This window comes from Protopterus annectens, chromosome 1.part2 (assembly GCF_019279795.1).
Source record: "Protopterus annectens isolate FY-2018-M chromosome 1.part2, PAN1.0, whole genome shotgun sequence".
NCBI classification, from domain to species: domain Eukaryota; kingdom Metazoa; phylum Chordata; order Ceratodontiformes; family Protopteridae; genus Protopterus; species Protopterus annectens.
In genome coordinates this window covers 622640827-622660805 of record NC_056727.1, presented here as the reverse complement: position 1 = coordinate 622660805, position 19979 = coordinate 622640827, and the positions used below count along the sequence as shown (strand labels likewise).

General features: G+C 37.4%; 1 protein-coding gene across 1 annotated transcript in view; it reads left to right on the top strand.

The window, feature by feature from the left end:
* The window catches only part of KMO (kynurenine 3-monooxygenase), a 616236-nt gene that overhangs the window by 464180 nt on the left and 132077 nt on the right, over positions 1-19979 (top strand). The window contains exon 7 of the mRNA XM_044058035.1: positions 3286-3451. Within this exon, the coding sequence (XP_043913970.1) occupies positions 3286-3451 (166 nt within the window). The remainder of the gene's footprint in view (positions 1-3285; positions 3452-19979) is intronic.

Genomic DNA, 19979 nt, shown 5'->3' with positions numbered 1-19979 from the left:
GAAAGTCCAGAAGGTTTTCTACTCTGCCTATTGATTTTCCTTCCTTGAGGTTGTCCAGTCATAGTCAGAATGGAAGTGTGGGAGGGAGCCATAGCTTTTTGAGGTTGGGTAGTTGTTTCCTGAACAGGAAACAACTAATATAGCCTAAAGGTTCCTGCAGCAGTGAGGAATTTAAATCTCTTTTGTTATGAATAAGTGTAATTTACAGAACTGTACTTTTATGTTCATTTTTCCTCATGTTCAAAACATACTGAGAAATGCTGGAGTTTATAAAAAAATAATCTGAATCTAAAATTTGTTTAAATAATCTAATACTACCCTAAGATATGGTGTATCTTAGACTGGATTTTAAAGGCTGGGCAAAATATTATCTGCAAAACAGCATAGATTATGCTGTTGTAATCTGAATGTAGGCAAAACCAAATGCACTCAGGAAGACAGAATGCACGGATCAAACCAATATGAATATAAATCCAAAAAAGATCCAGGACAAGGGGAAGATGAAAATTAATAAAATTTATTCTGGCAAACCCAATAAACACAAAAGCAAACCAGTTTCAGCTAGAAAATGTCTTCTTCAGTGTATCAAAGTTATCAAACAGAAATATATTTCCACATATTTTATATACCCAAAATCATGGAGACTTAATTAGAAGCAACCAATAATTGGTTCCAACCAAAATTAACTTAACTCGTTCAGGCCAGGTTTAAATAGAGCTCCTAGACTGATAATCCAAGATGACATGGTTTAGTATGGAATGCCATCCAGCTTTACATGACCTATTTCTTTGAAGTTTATTTATAACAGTGAAAGTGAATGTTGCAGTTTTGTGTATTAGAGTGTGTTTATAAAGGGCATTGGAAACTATTTTGTTTCTAATGTCACTTAAATGTTCACTGATTCTATGTCTGAGGGGTCTGGATGTTTGTCCAACATAAAAAGAGAAGCAGAAGCAAGTAGCCAAATAGACAATCCAATCACTACTGCAGCTTCCAAAACACCTTATATCATAAACTTTTGGTGTGTTGCTGCTAGTTAATTCCTTAGTTTGAGATACATGTGCACATGCACTGCAATGCCCACAAGCAACACATCCTAATAATGTATCACCAGATAAAATTATCTGTTGACTGGTAGATGCAGTGTAATGTTTATAATGGGTTAGATGTGAATTAATAGTTCTCCCTCTACAGTAAGAAAATAAACATCTTGAACTAAGCAGTTCAACCAATTTGTCATGGGCTAGCAAAATGTCCCAGTGGTTGTTGATAATATTTTTAAATCTGTAGGTGTTACTTCCAAAAGTAGTGACTAACCTGATGGGTTGTGAAATATATGTACTGGCCTCATTAGTTCTGTCTTTATATTGTAATAGTTGACATCTGCCTTGTTTGTCAACCTGATTTTGTGCCCGAGAAATGCAGTCCTGATGATAACCCCTCATGAGTAATCTGGTTAGTCACTACTTTTGGAAGTAACACCTACAGATTAAAAAATATTATCAACAACCACTGGGACATTTTGCTAGCCCATGACAAATTGGGTGAACTGCTTAGTTCAAGATGTTTATTTTCTTATCGTAGAGGGAGAACTATTAATTCACATCTAACCCATTATAAACATTACACTGCATCTACCAGTCAACAGAGAACTTTATCTGGTGATACATTATTTGGATGTGTTGCTTGTGGACATTGCAGTGCATGTGCACATGTATCTCAAACTAAGTATCCCCAACAATGCTCGATGCTGATAAAATCCAACCAAAGGAAGACAGTTCAATATAGACAAGCAAAAAACCTTCCGGATGGATGCTGCTGTTCTCTAAAAAGCTTTATTAAGACCAAATAAAATCCAAGAACAATGAATAAAAATGTTAGCGCTTTCGGGTGTTACCCTTCATCAGAAGGGTAACACCCGAAAGCGCTAACATTTTTATTCATTGTTCTTGGATTTTATTTGGTCTTAATAAAGCTTTTTAGAGAACAGCAGCATCCATCCGGAAGGTTTTTTGCTTGTGTATCTCAAACTAAGGAATTCACTAGCAGCAACACACCAAAAGTTTATAATATAAGGTGTTTTGGAAACTGCAGTAGTGATTGGATTGTCTATTTGGCTACTTGCTTCTGCTCCTCTTTTTATGTTGGACAAACGTCCAGACCCCTCAGACATTGAATCAGTGAACATTTAAGTGACATTAGAAACAGAAGGGTTTCCAATGCCCTTTATAAACATGCTCTAATACGCAAAACTGTAAAATTCACTTTCATTGTTATAGATAAACTTCAAAGAAATAGGTCATGTAAAGCTGGATGGCATTCCATACTAAACCACAAGGAGTCATCTTGGATTATCAGGCTAGGAGCTCTCTTTAAACATGGCCTGAATGAGTTACGTTAATTTTGGTTGGAACCAATTGTTGGTTGCTTCTAATTAAGTCTCCATGATTTGGGGTATATAAAGTATGTGGAAATATGTCTGTTTGATAACTTTGATGCACTGAAGAAGGCTATATTTTCTATCCGAAAGTGGTTTGCTTTTGTGTTTATTGGGTTTGCCACAATACATTTTATTCATTTTCATCTTCCCCTTGTGCTGGATCTTTTTTGGATTTGTAATCTGAATGCAGACCAAGTATTTTTTTTTTTATGTTTTTCAGATAGCTACAAGCATTGTGGCTGTATGATATTATTTTATAGAATGCTTTCTATCCCAGATGTTAAGACTGTATTTGCTCATTTATGCTTGCGTCTCGCTGCTAATTATGTCTGGCTTTTTATGAATATGTTTATCTGTGATTTATACCACATTATTGCTTGTAAATGCAAAGCCAAGTATCCCTTGTCTGTCTCCATGTTGCATTATATGATTTCTGCTAATTTCATTCTCAAAGTAAGAGAGCCGTACTTAATTACACTTTAATTGCGGGTATACTGTCATATGCCTGCTCATGGCTGAAATCCTTTTGAACCAGCCTACTTTCATTTACTATGCAGATAAATGCAAATGTTTGGTAACATCTTTAGTTAGCTGCACCTCTTTCATTTCCTCTTGATGACAGTACAGATACTGCTAAAACTCATCCAATATTTTATTATTGCCTATATAACTCCTCAGTATACTCATATTATTTAAGAAGATAATGAAAGCTGAAGGGCAGTTCGCACAGTGTCTCAGACCACATTATAATGTTAGTAGGTGAAAGGACAGTAAGGGTACCATTTAAGCAATGACAGACATTGTCAATGTCAGGCCATCAAACCTTTGTAAATTCTTTTTTGCAGGCCTGATGGAAATACTCTGGAAACCACATGTGACCTGATTGTTGGATGTGATGGAGCATTTTCATCTGTCCGAAAACAATTCTTGAGGCAGCCAAGGTTCAACTACAGTCATACCTATATTCCACATGGATACAAGGAACTGACAATTCCTCCAAAAGGCAATGAGGTAATCAGATATCTGTTAAATATATGTAATTATTTTGGTATGAATATTTTTTTATTAGTTTAAAAAGAGGCAAGAAATAGTGTAATGCCATAAAACATTCCTAAAGATATGTAAACCTTTACAATAATGAACATAGCAACTTTTAAAAAACAAAAACCTTAAAAACGTGGATAATGCCATAAACTACCTTCCATTCTTTACTGGGCTAGCTGACAGAAAACACTTACTTAGTGAACAATACCACAGTGCATCACTTCATGAAGAGTGACAAATAATCTCAAGGTAGAAGATGGCCTTACTACTAATCCTAGGAATTGTTTTACAAAGGGGATGGCCCACAATATGCTTTATTTATTTATTTATTATTTATTTGACATTTGTTAACTGGGAATGTCCGACTGAGCAAAAGCCCTTTTTTAGCAGAGGCCCGGGGAGAAAAGCTTCACAATAACCCAAATAACTAATAAAAGACCAGCAATAATTTAAAATGTATATATTAGTGAATGCAATATATTAAGAAAAACAGTACAAGCTTTCCTGAAGCAGTAGTAAGATTATGTACAATTTTCAAAATTAGTACATTCAGCAGATGTTGTGACCATGGTACTAGGAGACAAGCTATGTGACCGAGCAGTTACTTGAAACAGGAATAGATTATTTACAAGTGTCATAATAGAGAGTCAGTGTAACACTTGAGGAGCAATTGCGAATAGAGAGGGTTATTTACAAGTTCCACAGTAGATGGTCAATGCAAAGGAGCTGAAGGACAAGTGACAATATACAACATCATTAAAGTGTAGGTATGTAGTGACAGTGATGTTTGAGGTTAGCGAGGATTTATACCTTCTATATGAAAGTGTAATGCATCATAAAAATCCACTGCGATCCAAGATACTCATACCTTGTATAACATTCAAGTATTTAGTCCATATTCCCTTTCTTGACTCTAAGATACTGAAATACCCTTTGCAATGTAGGTAAGGTTCTTTCTATACTGACATTCCATTGATGAGTTCATGCAACCATTCTTGTCAATTTTACACACTGTTCTTGCTAGTTTTCTAGTCTTTAACTAGAATAGCTTTTTTTTTTTAAAACAAGAAACATTTTTTTTAAATTATCACTTATGACAAAGGCAATCATACATTTATATATATCTATGAAACAAACCATATTGACATAATTTTAGTTGCAAACATTATACATCACTTAGAATCTAGCCAGCCATTGTCAAACATTACATTCAAATCCTAGATTCTTTTAAACCTCGTTCCTCCTTTGCATCATGTATTGTTCCCACAATTCACATTTTTTCCTATGTAATTTGCTCCTACCCTGTTCTAAAGATCCCAATTCCAGTTGTTTTATCTCTGTTACTATTTTTACTACTTCTAATAAAGTCAGTGGCGGCTGGTGACTTCAAATTAAAGGGGGGGCTACAGAAGACAGATGAATGGGTGGGGCCAATGTGGACAGGGTGTGGCCAGCTAGGAAGGGGTGGAGCTAAGTTCAAAACCACAACAACTGGAACATTAATTAGATACGCTGCCCTGGGTGCCAAACCATCATTATGAGAGTCTAATCAAGACAAAATGAAGTGTAGAAGAAAAAAAATATTTCAGTGCATTGGCTAGATGACAGCTTACTTAATATCTAGATGGAAACACGTTGTGAGGCATGAAAAATAAATTACTTTTTAAATAGATTACTGGAATGCCAGTCAAAATCAAGTATTAAAAAAAAAACAAGCAGCGCTCAAGTCAAACCACTTCTCCTTGTAGTGCAATTCCAATTATAATTTATATTCAGCTTTATAAAATTACCAAGTAACAAGCTGAAAGTAGCAATCTCTGTGATACCCCCACTTGTAAAAATGTTTCTTATCCTAAAAGACCTGCTGCCTGACAACAATCTACTTGTTTCATGGGGAAGACATGATCAAAGTAAAACATGAACAGCAAACAAGAAACAAGCTCAAGATAAATTCCTTAAAGGATTACTGCACAGGTTATGGACCACACATGATACATTGGCATCCTGTTTAGTTTACATGTAAATCTGCAAAGATGACTGCAAGTCTCCAACAAATGTAATGAGCTTCTTAAAATACTGTAATCCTGTCCTTTATTACAAATACGGTCATATGCATTTCAATACCTAAGGCTTATACGTTATCTAGTTATGTAAATATTCTCTGCATGGCAACAGCAAAAAAGGCTTTTAATGTCGGTAATTCTTTAACAGTATGCTTATTAAAGCTTACTTGCATCTTACAATCTCCGACAAGCCTACCAGATGGTCATTAAAGCATTGCTACTTAAACACAGAGCAACAGGGCACTGCGACAGCATGCATTTTGAAGAAGCAGAAATCAACAGTATAAAAATATGACAGAAAACTAGAACATTCTGCAAAATCAAGGACAGATGAAAAGCCACTGCCGTACTTGTGTCAACCTTGGATGGGGGAATACTCCACATACTTACACTGCATAACTGCTCCTTGCCTTGCTTGGACACATCCAGAGTCACTACATGGGGGAGTGGGGTGCAACAAGTATGTCACAATTTGAAATGCCTCTGGCTGACGGTGATGGCTCTGACACTCATACCTCTCAACCTCAGAGCAAGAAATTTGGACAAATCCATACATAGAAGTGGGACACAGGCCCAAAAATGAGGACAAATTTTAATTATTGCTCTTATAAAGTTAGAAACATAACAGAATAGTAGTAGGTCTTGCATTAGTATGAATTTTCTGAAGGGTATGAAATCTGAAACTCAAATGTCTGCCATTATTTTTCTAACTTCAGTGATTAATGTCAGTTGCTCAAGTTAACAGTACTAATATTAAAAAGGTCTCCCTTCTTTGACAGGTTGCCCACTGCATTGTGTGGCAATTTTATATTTTTGCATCACACTTTTGGTCCGTTTTTCATAAAATTGTGATTTTCTGGCAAATTAGTGGCGAATCAGGCTTATGTTGGGGAATCCTGGGATAATCAATGGGATGGGGTTGAGCAAGTATGAGGCTCAGCAATGGGATGGATATCTCTGTAGAAACATAGTAGGAGACCAAGCCTATAGAACAAAAAATATTTACATTGAGAGGTAGTAATTGGTTGGATTTGGGAAGTAGAGTCCTAGCATGTAACCATTTGTAGTTAACCTTATCAGAAATGTCCACAGGTACAGAAAGGGAGCATGTAGGCTATGGTTTGCTTGTGTGAAGCTGAGAAGATAGGGCTGTAGGAGCAATACATATGTTGGTGCCAGATACATACGAGGACATAGTAAAGGATAAGCAAGCCACAAAAGCATGAAAGGGGGAGAATTAGAATGAAGGTATTAGAAGATTCAGAGAGAACAGGTTTGTGGTACTGAAGGGAAACAGTTGGAAGATTCATGAAAGGCTGGTGAGATTAGTTGAGGTTGGAGATGGATGGCAAAAATAGGGGTTAGATGCTACATTTATAGGAAAGCAAGTCAGAGGTATGCAGCACACCAAAGAAGGCACAAACATGTGTAAAGCAGTTCTCAATGTACTAATACCAGGCATAACATTACCAGTGTTGAACAATGGGCAGATCTTTGGTGAGCAGATAAAAGGAATGGGAAAAGAGCACCAGCTGATTAGCTGTATATGATGCAATGGCTAAAATGGAATACAAAGGGTAAAGACTAAAACCCTGCATTATAACACAGGGATTGATATTGCAATGCAGTCCTAGTAGGACATCTGTAATTGAATCTAATGCTCAAAGTGACATGGGTTTAGTAATACAGATGAAAATTTTTAAGAAGTATCTCAACATTGATATATCAGCTGAAGTTCAGTTGCAACTTGCAAATTCTGATGTCAAGTACCTCAATAAGCAATAACAAAAAAGTAGGTGCAGTGTCTGTCCACCAAGACATGGCTTCCTATGAAGGTGAGTTCAGATGGAGGACACTGAGGGGTGTTCACTATTAACGAGCTGGTGTACATTTACCTTCAGCTTTATGTAAGGACTACAATGCTCTTAGAGCAAAAGACAGGTGCCAACATTAACAAGATAAATAAGTGAATCGCCAGGGCAGAGCAAACTGCCCAACTCAACAAAGGAAAACAACACAATAGTGACTGTCAGTTTCATGGAATAGGTAGATAAAGCCCCATCGGTGACTTAAGACAACCTAGGTTAGATTAGCAGCACTGCAAAAAGGTGCACAGCACACAGTATATTGGCTGGATACATGTTCTTGTCTCTGCCATGCAATATTCAGGATGTAGCCTTAATCGAGCATTTGCATTAACACTCATACTCACTGGGGAAGGCATAACAAGCTTTTGTATCTGCATGCTCATATGTCAACTGCTGTGAGAGGAGTTAGGGCAGAACAAAGAAAACAAAAATTATTCATGGCTGCCTGGATGATATCTGCACTACAATGGGCCCTTGTCCTGGTGATGAGAAATAAATGCACATGTCTATGGGGGGGGGGGGGGGTGATAGTCAGCAGACACAGGGCAAGAAAATGAACATAAAAAATAGATTACAGTGGTACCTCACATAAATATGGAATAGTGTGTAGAAATATAACAGCAGGCAGAGACGGATGCGTATGGAGAAGCACACAGTGCAATCCACCAGTACTAATGTGTATAATTAACAACATTGCTGGCTATCAGAGCATACAGCAGAGTCAAGCCTTGCTCATATCTCTACATGCCAAGGGTAGTTTCAGTGAATGCTGATTATACAAAACAAAAATCACTAAAAACTACTTACATGAATGTAAAAAACTATGTATTTTTTGCATGGAGGCACGTCTCCTACATTCCTCATGTGAAGAGGGTACCCCAAACCTACATATACCAACTTATAGTTAAAGAACTTTGAGAAAAAGTGCAAAGTCCATTAGTGCCGAAAATGTTTTTTTTTTTTTTTGTGATTTTACTTCTCACAAATGGCACCTGCTGAAACAAACTTTGTATAGCTGTCAGGCTTCCCCAAACCTCATCTAGCATCAATTCAAAGTTTTAGCTTGGTAACAAAATGGAAATTTAACTGTAAAAAATTAACAGTACTGAGAGATGGGGAAAGGGAACAAGGACCACTTAGAAGGATGAACGTTCAGAAAAGATAGCAGGAAGCAAGTAGCCCAGCACAGCAAATGCAACATTAGCAGCTGAATCTCGAGGAGATAAAGCGTAATGTTACGAGCAACATTGGAAGAATAATCAACAGTAAAGCCATCAGTATTAGACACCTGTTAAATAAAGCCAGAGAGGAAGAGATATCAGGAACTGGCACCAATAATGCCTGAAGTTTGAAGGATTTACAGAAATGGCCAGTCTACACAGATAAAATTAAGCCAATGATAAGTAACAGCACTACACAGCACAAGGTGGCAAAGTATGGTTGTAGTAAAATAATTCAATATATTAAAGACTGTTTAGGCAGACTGGTGGCAGAGAAACATAATATAATTCATAAGATAATAATTCCCAAGGAAGAATTCTCTTTATTCTCTGGGCACCACAGATACAGAGTGGGGTCAAAGAAAACCAGTTTACATACTAAAGAAGTGAACTTACATAAAATACATAAAGTATATACAATGCAAAAGATAACAGTGAAAAAAAAAGAGATAAGTAAAGGTATTAGGCGACATGAATGGCTAACCTTAGTCTGAACAGTCATAATGCTCTACAGCTATCAACAGTCCTTAGATTACAAGGTTCACAATATGTACTCAATACCAGCTATCTGAGGCTTGAGACTGCTGCACTCACAACAGATTCTTATACAACTGTTACTTTGTAACTTCTCTTTGAAGACTATCTCCCCTGGAGTTCTTGTTTTTTGCCTCATGTTGTTTAAAAATCAAGCAAAACAAAACATGGAGCTAGTGTGACCTCTTCAGCAGTTCCCACCAGACAGACAGACAGAAAGGTGAACTCTGTCTCACACACACACACACACACACACACACACACACACACACACACACACACACACACACACACACACAGACATACACACACACTACACATCGGCGGCAGCAGCATAATAAAACCAAATACACATAGGCGGCAGGAGCAAAGTAAAACCAAATACACATAAGCGGCAGCACCATAATAAAAACAAATGCACATCGGCGGCAGCATAATAAAAAGAAATACACATCGGCAGCATAATAAAACCAAACACACATCGGCGGCAGCATAAGAAACCCAAATACACATTGGCGGCATAAGAAAAACCAACGGCTAAAGCTAACCTGAATAAAATTACATATTACACTTTCCCTGCTAAATAAAATTACACTTACCGGCTCTGTACAGCTTCCATCATGGCTACTTTCCACACACAGCTTACCTTTGGTTTTCGGTTTGGCTGGTAGCTGGTTCCTGTTTCCTGTGATAGGCTGAAGGCTCCAGCCTGCGGGTGATGCAGTCCAGTCTTCTCTGTGTGCAGGTGACGACAACTGCACAGATGTCTAGGTTGCACGGCAGAGATGCCTTTTTCCGTTATCCAGACTGCCTAACAGGCAGTCTGGATAAGGGAGAAAGGCATCTCTACCGTGCAACCCAGAAGTCTGTGCTGTGAGCATGCGTGGAGGGTTTTTTTTTTGTGAGTTTTTTTTTTTTTCTGTTTTGATATTATGTTTGCCGTTTTTTTTTTCTTTTCTTTTTACAGGTGGGAGGGCTGCAGTCCTGCAGTCCTATAGCATGAGCCGCCCCTGAGTAAAGTTGGTTTAGGCTTTGATTTCCATTTTCTAGTAACTGTTTTTTGGCAGCCACCATAATTAGACTCAGCAAGGCAATTCCAATTCTGTATCATAGCTAAAAAAATAATTTCCTTAGTTACACCAATTTGCTTACCCTATTTCTCTGACAGAGCAGTCTTCAGGGAATCTTTAAAGTCTGCCAACTCATTACACTCCCAGAAAGTATGTTCACAGTTACCTTTTTCGTCTCCATCACACCTCCAACATTTGCTGTCTACCCGAGGAAAAAAGTTCTTTGGAATCTACTTGGGGTATAAAATTACCTATGTAAACACTTCCAAGCCAAGATCTTAAATCTTCTAGAGTTTTTGCATATTTGGGAGACATACATATATCCCCCCCTTTATTTCTTTAGGAATTGCTTATCCATTTTCTTTTCCCCAATCCTTTCTAACCAACTCTGATTAATACTTATTATGCACTATTTTGTATGCTCTACTAATTATTCCTTTTTTAACAGCGGCTTCTTTTCTAGATTCTATTAAATACTCTACCAGTGCAGGGCTTTTGCTTATGATACCCCTATTTCTTTCTGTTTGTTCATACTCTATCAGTTCTTGACAGGGAAGGTAATCTCTGTCCTGTTATCCAAATGAATTCCTGGCCTCTTTTCATTTTATTAACCTTCCCTCTCTAGTTATTTGCTTCCTATACCTTGGTTCTTTTACCAGTTTTCTCCAATACTTCCAGCCCCCTCTTGGCTATTGTCTGTATCCCTAATTGCAGTCATCCCTATCGACAGAATCTTCTTTCTCTATTCCCATGTTGGCTTATTTCTTAGAATACTTTCTGCTACCTTATAAATATAATAATCTGCATGGTTACTGTTATTCTCCTTAATGATCTACAGTGGATATAAAAAGTGTATACACCCCTGTTAAAATGCCAGGTTTTTGTGATATAAAAAAAATGAGACCGCAATAAATCATTTCAAAACTTTTCCCACCTTTAATGTGACCTATAACCTTTATAACTGAATTGAAAAACAAACATATCTGTTAGGAGAAAAAAATATAAAAAATAAAAAACATTAAATAAGCTGGTTGCATAAGTGTGCACACCCTTAAACTAATACTTTATTGAATCACCTTTTGATTTAATTACAACATTCAGTCATCTTGGGTACACACCACCTTCAATTAAAGAGACTCTGATTAACCCCAAATAAAGTTCAGCTGTCCTAGTGAGATTTTTCAGACATTTACTCAGTTGCCTGCTACAGCAAAAACCATGGTTCGCAGAGAGCTTACAAAGCATCAAAGAGATCTCATTGTTGATAGGTATCAGTCAGGAGAAGGGTACAAAATGTCCACAGTATTGGATATACCATGGAACACAGTGAAGACAGTCATCAAAAAATGGAGAAAATATGGGACAACATTGACGTTGCAAAGAACTGGACGTCCCTCCAAAATTGATAAAAAGACAAGACAAAAACTGGTCAGGGAAGCTGCTACCAAGAGACCTACAGCAACACTGAAGAAGCTCCAGGAATTTCTAGCAAGTACTGGTTGTATACTACATGTGACAACAATCTCCCATATTCTCCATATGTCTGGACTATCGGGTAAGGTTGAAAGACGGAAGTCTTTTCTTACACAGAAAAACATCCAGGCCCAGCTAAAATTTGCAAAATAATACATAAAGTCTCCCAAAAGCATGTGGGAAAATACGTTATGGTCTGATGAGACCAAGGTTGAACCTTTTAGCCACCATTCCAAAAGGTATGTTTGGTGCAAAAACAACACTTCACATCACCAAATGAACACCATCCCCACGGTGAAGCATGGTGGTGGCAGTATCATGTTTTGAGCTTGATTTTCTTTAGCTGGAACTGGGGCTTTAGTCAAGGTGGAGGCAATTATGAACAGTTCCAAATACCAGTCACTTTTGGCCCAAAACCTTCAGGCATCTGCTAGAAAGCTGAAGATGAAGAGGAATTTCACCTTTCAACACGGCAATAACCCTAATTATACATCCAAATCAGCAAATGAATGGCTTCACCTGAAGAAAATTAAAGTTTTGGAATGGCCCAGCCAGAGCCCAGATCTAAATACAATAGAAAATCTGTGTGGTAACCCGAAGAGGGCTGTGCACAAGAGATGCCCTTGCAATCTGACATATTTGGAGCGCTTTTGCAAGGAAGAGTGAGCAAATATTGCCAAGTCAAGATGTGCCATGCTGATAGACTCCTACCCAAGAAGACTGAATGCTGTAATTAAATTGAAAGGTGTTTCAGCAAAGTATTAGTTTAAGGGTGTGCACACTTATACAACCAGCTTATTGTAGTTTTTTTTTTTTTTTTTTTTTAATATTTTTCCCCTAACAGATTTGTTTGTTTTTCAGTTGTATTGTACAGGTTGTAGGCCACATTAAAGGTGGGAAAAGTTTTGAAATTATTTATTATGGTCTCATTTTTTATATCACAAAAACCTGGCATTTTAACAGGGGTGTGTACACTTTTTATATCTACTGTACATCTAAAATCCCAGTCTCTCCTTGTTTCTTGAGCTTCCCCCCTGTTTTATCATCAACCCTTTCCACTTTGCATTATAGGTTTCTGCTTGTGCTATGTATAGGAGCCTTAACTGTGTAGCTCTGAAATACCCCTTCAAATATGCTAATACCAAACTGCCTTGTTCAGCTGAAAGAATCAGCTTATCCCACTTGACTCTTGCTGTCTTCCTCTCCCAGATAGAAATCTTCAGCTTGTTATTAATTGCTATCCACAACGTCTCCTCTGGTTGTTAAAAGTATGCCTGACCTGTGTATAAAACTAAAGGGGCTAAAACATGTTAACTGCTTGTATCTTGCTGTCCATATCCATATAACAGAGCTTCCAATTTCTCAGTTTTTGTAGCATCTTTTGTTTAGTCTCTTCCCACATATGTTTAGCTGCCACACCAGAATCCTTTTTAGTCCATACTCCTAAATACTTCATTGTATCATGTCCCAATAAATATAGATATTGCTGGACCAAATTGTGTGTGGGTACATAATTTATAGCTATTGACTTTGTTTTAGCTTAATTGATTTTGTATCCTGAAAAGATATGAAACTGCCTGAAAATGTTCCACAACACTGAAGTATCATTTTCTAGTTTTATCAGTTAAAAAATAATATCATCTGCAAATAGTCAGCTTTATTTCCACCCTCTTTTTTAACTCCACTTTAATTTTATTCTACTCCCTAGCAATATATTTTCAAAAGAAATGTCTGTCTTCTCTAATAACTACAAAATAATTTCCACTACCCATTCCTTAAATTCCTCTCTTTTCAACAGATAGGTGGGAAAGCACCATTGTCTGATTTTTATTTCATTATCCTGTGTTTTTATTTTAGTTATTATTGGCACATGAACTGAAATCGTTACTGGATGACTATCAAAACTTTCAATTAAATGCACGTTTCTGTGAAATGTAAAGTCTGTCTAGCCTAGCCTGCTTTTTGTATCTTGGGGAATAATAGGTAAATTCACTCCAAACTCCTACTACTGAATTCACATCTTCCATGCCATATATTTTCATAAATTTCTTCAAAAATCTACCATCCTCTGTTACATTTTCCCTTCTGGGTCCCCTAGGCTACATCTTCCCTGCTGCAAATGAAATTCCAGTCTCCACCTATAAGAAATATTCCCTGCTGAACTTATTATTTCTCCCAGAATTTTCTTAAGCTCCATTATAGCAGTTTTAGATGGAATATAAATACATGCCAATATAATCCTCCACCCTTGCCAGTAGTACCTTAATATTACATATCTACCATTATTACCATTTTTATCCTTTTCTATCACTATTGGAGCTCCACTTGCAATTAATATAAGTACTTGTCTTTTCCTTTATCCCAGGTATTCTGTGGAATAACTATCTGGAAAACCTTTCTTTATCAAATTTACATGTTCAGGTCTTGCCAAATATGTCTCCTGTAGCATAGCTATTTGCATTCTACATTTTTAATATAGTTCACTACTCTTTGTTGTGTGTGTGTGTGTGTGTATATATATATATATATATATATATATATATATATATATATGGGTCTACTTCATTTGATTGAAAGACCATTTGACCTAAACCCATTTGATCGAAAGTTCATTTGATCAAAAAACAGTATTCAAGGTATAAAACTGGGATTTGTCCCCGTCTCCATTGTTGTGCAACCCTGGAGTTGGTATATATAGTTGGGGGGGGGGTGGGGAGAGCAGCCCCCCACCTAGTTTCCTTTAAAAGAAGAAAATAAAACAAAAAGTACACATTTTAAACGAACATAGGTGGGGGGCTTCACCCCACTCACCCTCCAATGTGGGAGGCTGCACATTTGTGTATCAAACTGATTTCTACAGATACTTTTGTTTAAAATGTATCTGTAAAGTTGCTTGTGTTAAAATGTATCAACATTTTGCCCTGCTGGAAAGAAAAGAAATGTGCATATATTATTGTAATGGAATTAAATGTATATGTTTTAACAGATGATATTGGAAGAGAAGAGGTTAATCATAATCCAGCTGCAGCAAACTTTGAAAAAATAGCTGATATTAAATTAGGTCATAAAGATTGCATACGGTTCTGATTGCAGCCAGAGACAAAATGTCTGTGAGAAGCCTGGCTTAGTAGCTCTGTAGGAGGAGTAGAAGTATTAAAATGGTTTTCTGGCTTCCAGGAGCAGCAGCAAATCTGAACAAATCTCTGTCTGTGTGTAAGGTGACACATAGGTGCTAAATTCTGACACCTTGTAGCAATGGGGGTTGCATGGGAACCAGAAGTTAGATTACCAGATGTGATACCATTGTGTAATCAATTCTGAAATAATATTTAGATATTATATTAAGAAGTCTGCCAGTCAAACTGAGCACTCTGTTTTTTAATCCTAACCAAGAAGGAAGACCACTCACTTTCTTCATCTTCCCTTGCACTAGTTAAGTGACCAGGAACTAGTCCTCTTTAGAATAGTCAGGAAAATAGTAATAGTTGAGTATTGTTTTTCTGTAACTGTGTGGATCTTACCAGATGTGTTATTTTTAATATTTCCTGTGATTGAAACTCTGGTGTTTACTGTAAATAGATAATACTATTTTCACATTCTTTTATATTTATTAATAAATACATTTAAACTTTTTATTGTGGCTGATCCTTTAAAAAATGTTTAAATTTTGAGAGTACTTGCATATATTTATTTGGTGATAACTGTGAACACTCCTGAAATATTAACTTCACCCAGCATAATTGGATACCCTTTTAAAATCCTTATAGTAAATAACTGGTTGCAGTGAATCTAACTTATAATATGGGCAAAGCTGGTAGGGTGGGTAATCTTTGCAGTCTTTCCCAGGTGAGTATGTGTGTATGAAAATTAAATCTCAAGGAGTGTTATGTGCTACTTGGAGCAGGGACATGAAGCACTGGTTTCACAGAGAGGGTGCTGAACACAGCTGTGCCATTCGAGATCCTTACTGGGGACCAGGGGAGAGACAGATATAGAGGAATCCAGACCCTGGGCTGACTGTGTTCCCTGTGTGCTTTTAAGGGAAATTGTGCTTGATGCAAAGAGGTCTGCATCTGGAAATACTGAGTGTATCCAATTGCATTCCAAGTGAACATCCCTCTCTAATGTCAGTGGTGATGATTCAGGCTCCTTGATTACTGCCCCAGAGTGGGGAAGTCACAAACATTCAAAAGTCTTTTTTGACTCCTTCACATTGGATTGTGTTCCTGGGGGGTCAGCTATACACTTTGGTTCAAAGATATTTTCTTCCACAGGAAAAATAGATCTGTATTTAGATCTATTTCTAAGGTTTTCCACTCACTCTTTTTTTAGTGCGAGGGAACACCTCAAGATTTTGGGTCTCATGATATCTATGATTCTTTTGACACCCCTAGCAAGACTCCACATAAGAAAAATATAGTGCTATCTTAGTCTGTTTGGACTCAGCACCAATATCCTTTGTTTTTTTTTCCAAAACCCAGTGCTAGGGGCTGTCAGAAGAAAAAAATCACTTGTTGGAGACAACAAATTTACCCAAACCCAGGTCTCCCCATCTTTCTCCCTGTCCCAAAGCAGTCAGTCACCACAGATGCTTCAGAATTTGCTTGGAGAGCAGTTTCAGGAGGGATAAAAGTACAAGATGGGTAAGATTCCAAGGACAGACACAAGGATTTAAATATAAAACATATCCTTGCTTTGATCAAAGCACTCAACTCTGTGAATCGTCTTTGGTCCCCAGGACATCTTCAAGTTGTTACAGAGAATACCACAGCCATGTGATACATCAACACACAAGGGGTAACCAGTACATACTCCACTCCCTTTGCAGAGTAGCCATGTCAGCTTGGGATATACAGTAGCTTCACAGCACAATCTCATTCTACAGGCATTCTATATTCTATCAGAGCAAAACTGTAGGGCAGACAAGTTGAGCAGTACAAAGCACACCCTCATATGTAGAAACTAGATCAGGGAGTCTTCCAAAATTTGATCCATCTATGGAGAGTTCCTCAAGTAGACCTATTTGCCTCCTCTCTGAACAATAGGCTGGCAAGACTTTTCTTTGGCACTCCATGGAAGAAGGGCTGGAAGACAGATACCTTTTCTTTTCCTTGGACAGGAATGTTCTAGTATGCTTTTCCACCATTTCCAATGATATCCAGGGTACTTCTTAAGATTCAGATGGAATTCCCCAAGAGTCATGGTAGTAATTCCCTTCTGACCCAGGCAACAGTGGTTCTCTCTTCTGTTGTAAAATCCCAGGGCAATTGCCACAAGCTTCTACATAGAAAAGATCTACTCAAACAAGATCAGGGATGTTACACCTGACCCCAGGCAGCTTTAACTGACTGATAAGGTCTTAATTCCTATTAAGCAACAGTTCACTGAGGACATACCTCAGGTACTAATGAAAGCAAGAAAGCCTGCTACTAGAAAACCATATATTTGCAAATGGAAAAGGTTTTCTAGTTGGTGCCAGCAACATAACGAGCACCCATGTGGGTTCATTTTTCTCTGGTTTTGCAATACTTGTGCAAGTTACTATCCTATGGCCATTCTTATTCCTCCATCAAGGCTCATTTATAGGCTATTTCAGCAGGATTGTCCATGTATCCTCCTATATCAGTGCATTCTCGTTTCAACATGTTTTGAAAGGAGTTTTACATAACAGGCCTCCAAGAAAGCCAGAGGACCTTTTTGTGATCTCAGTTTTGTGTTTGAGAAGCTAGCACCTGCTCCATTTGAACCAGCTAACCTAGCTGACTTGAGGTTCCTCATGTAGAAAACAGTATTACTGATTGCTCAGACCTCTGCAAGAAGGATATCTGAGTTGCAAGTTCATATGGTGAGTCAACCTTATTTCATGTTCCACTGAAACAGGGTTTCTTTTAGAACTAATTCTTATTTTATGCCTAAAGTGGTATCCAAGTTTACTTTAAGCCAAACTAATCCAGATGCGGTCAAGGTACACTCTGTCAGGACCATGTCTTCATCTATAGCTTTTTTGTAAAGGTTTGGATTCTATAAGTATTTTAGAAACAGCAATTTGGTCTCCTGTACATACATTTCCAAGACATCACAAGCTTGAATCCTTCTCTATTTACAGATCAGGCTTTTCTAACACCATTCTCCAGAGGTTCCTGGACACTCATCATTCCACTTCCTAAAGGTAGTAAGCTGGGGTAATCAACCCATAAATCTAAGGCTATTGCAGCAGTGATAAATATGATGAACATAGTACAGTTCTGCAAGTAAACTTACCATAATAGTAGATATTCGAATGACCACTGCTGCAGTAACTGCTCAAGCTCTCCCTCACTCCCTCACTCCATCACTCTTGTTTTTGGTTTGTTGTTTATTCCAGACTGTGGACATTTATTTCTTCTTGTTGTAAGCATTGTATTTTCAGGTCTCAGCCTCCCTCTCTTTGTTAGCATGAAAGATCTGAAGGGCTTGGTGCCCAAATCAGTCTTTTTAGTCATCTCAGCTCAGCTCATTGATTATTTGGGTGCATGGAAGGTGCCCTGAAGCTTTGGAAGCTGGTTGGCTGTTATATCCTTAGCTGGATATAATCCATATAGCTATAACTACTACAGCAATGACTTGCACAACTATACTATATGGTGGTATGAAGTTTACAGGCAGGACAGATTTTTCTTGGATGTGTTTGCAATAATAAAATTACGTATTCTAGTTGAGCAAGTAGGACTCATTTACCAATCTTTTTTTTCCGCTGCCTGGGGAGAGAAGATGGGAATTTTTTTTTTTTTGCCATAATAGGAGAGAGTTAATTTTGGACTTGGTAGTAGTGACATGGTATTGGAAGTTTAAAGATTGATGTATCCAGATGCCTAGGTGCTAAAGTATAGTGCTGTGTCTATATGACCCTGTTGTTATTTATTATGGACCAGTTATGTGGAAATGTGGAGAGCATTAGTTTGGTACCAAATATCATAGCTGTAGATTTTTTCTTACGAATGATAGTATCATTATTTGTGAGCCAATGGGTCAGTGGAAGAGGATGGTTACGTCTCTTTCAAGTTGTCTTTTAATTGTATCGTGGGAGGTGTCATATCTGCAGGTGAACATGCTATCTTCATAAAGAATTTGAATGGTTTGAGGAAGGTTTGCTTGAAGATTATTTATAAAAATGGAGAAAAGGCGTACTGAGAGGATGAAACATTTTAGTAACCCTTTAGCGAGTTGGGCAGATACAGATGTGGTTATATGAATTTGTAGTTTAGATTGCCTGTAAGTAAGGATGTATTTGAACCGAGGGAGAGAACTGGAGCTAATGCCTGTTGTGAGGAGGAAGTTAATTAGATGTTTATGGTCTACAGTAGTGATTATCTTTGTGAAGTCAGTAAACATTGCCTCTGTGCGATAGCCTTTGTTCGTGTTTTGTGGGATATCATGTTACACTGTGTGTGTGTGTGTGTGTGTGTGTGTGTGTGTGTGTGTGTGTGTGTGTGTGTTTATATATATATATATATATATATATATATACATATATATATATATATACATATATATATATATATATATATATATACATATATATATATATATATATATATATATATAAATGTGTCTACTTGATATTATCGACATTTCAAAATGTCGACATTCATATGGCCGAGACCATATGATCGACATTTGAAATGTAGACCATACAAGTAAAACATTAAAAACAAAATAAAACTTACCTTAACACCACCCCCACAAACCCCCCAGAACTTAAATATACCAACTCCGAGATCCCATTACAGTGCTGAAGTGGAAATCTTTCCATTCCGCACTGTAGAGAGATGCCGGTTCCCCATGGTCGACATTTCAAATGGTCTTGGCCATATGAATGTCGACATTTTGAAATGTCGACCATTCGAAGGGGACCCATATATATATATATATATATATATATATATATATATATATATATATATGGGTCTACTTCTGTTGTTTGAACAACAGAAAGCTGAGACCCACTTCACTGAAAGTGCACCTAAGCAAAAGTGCATTTTTGCATAAATCAGTTAACCAAAGTACAGTATAGAAGGGATAAGGAAATATACCCTTTTCCCCATTGTAGTGTAATCTCCAAGTTAGAATATATAAGTAGCGGGTGTATGGGGGGGTGCAGCACCTCACATGGGGGTTGCGGGGTACTTCCTTCCCTGCAAAAATGAGTTTTACTTTACTGGACACACCTCCTCTACTTATATATACTAACTCTGAGATTGCACTACAGTGGGGAAAAGGGTATATTT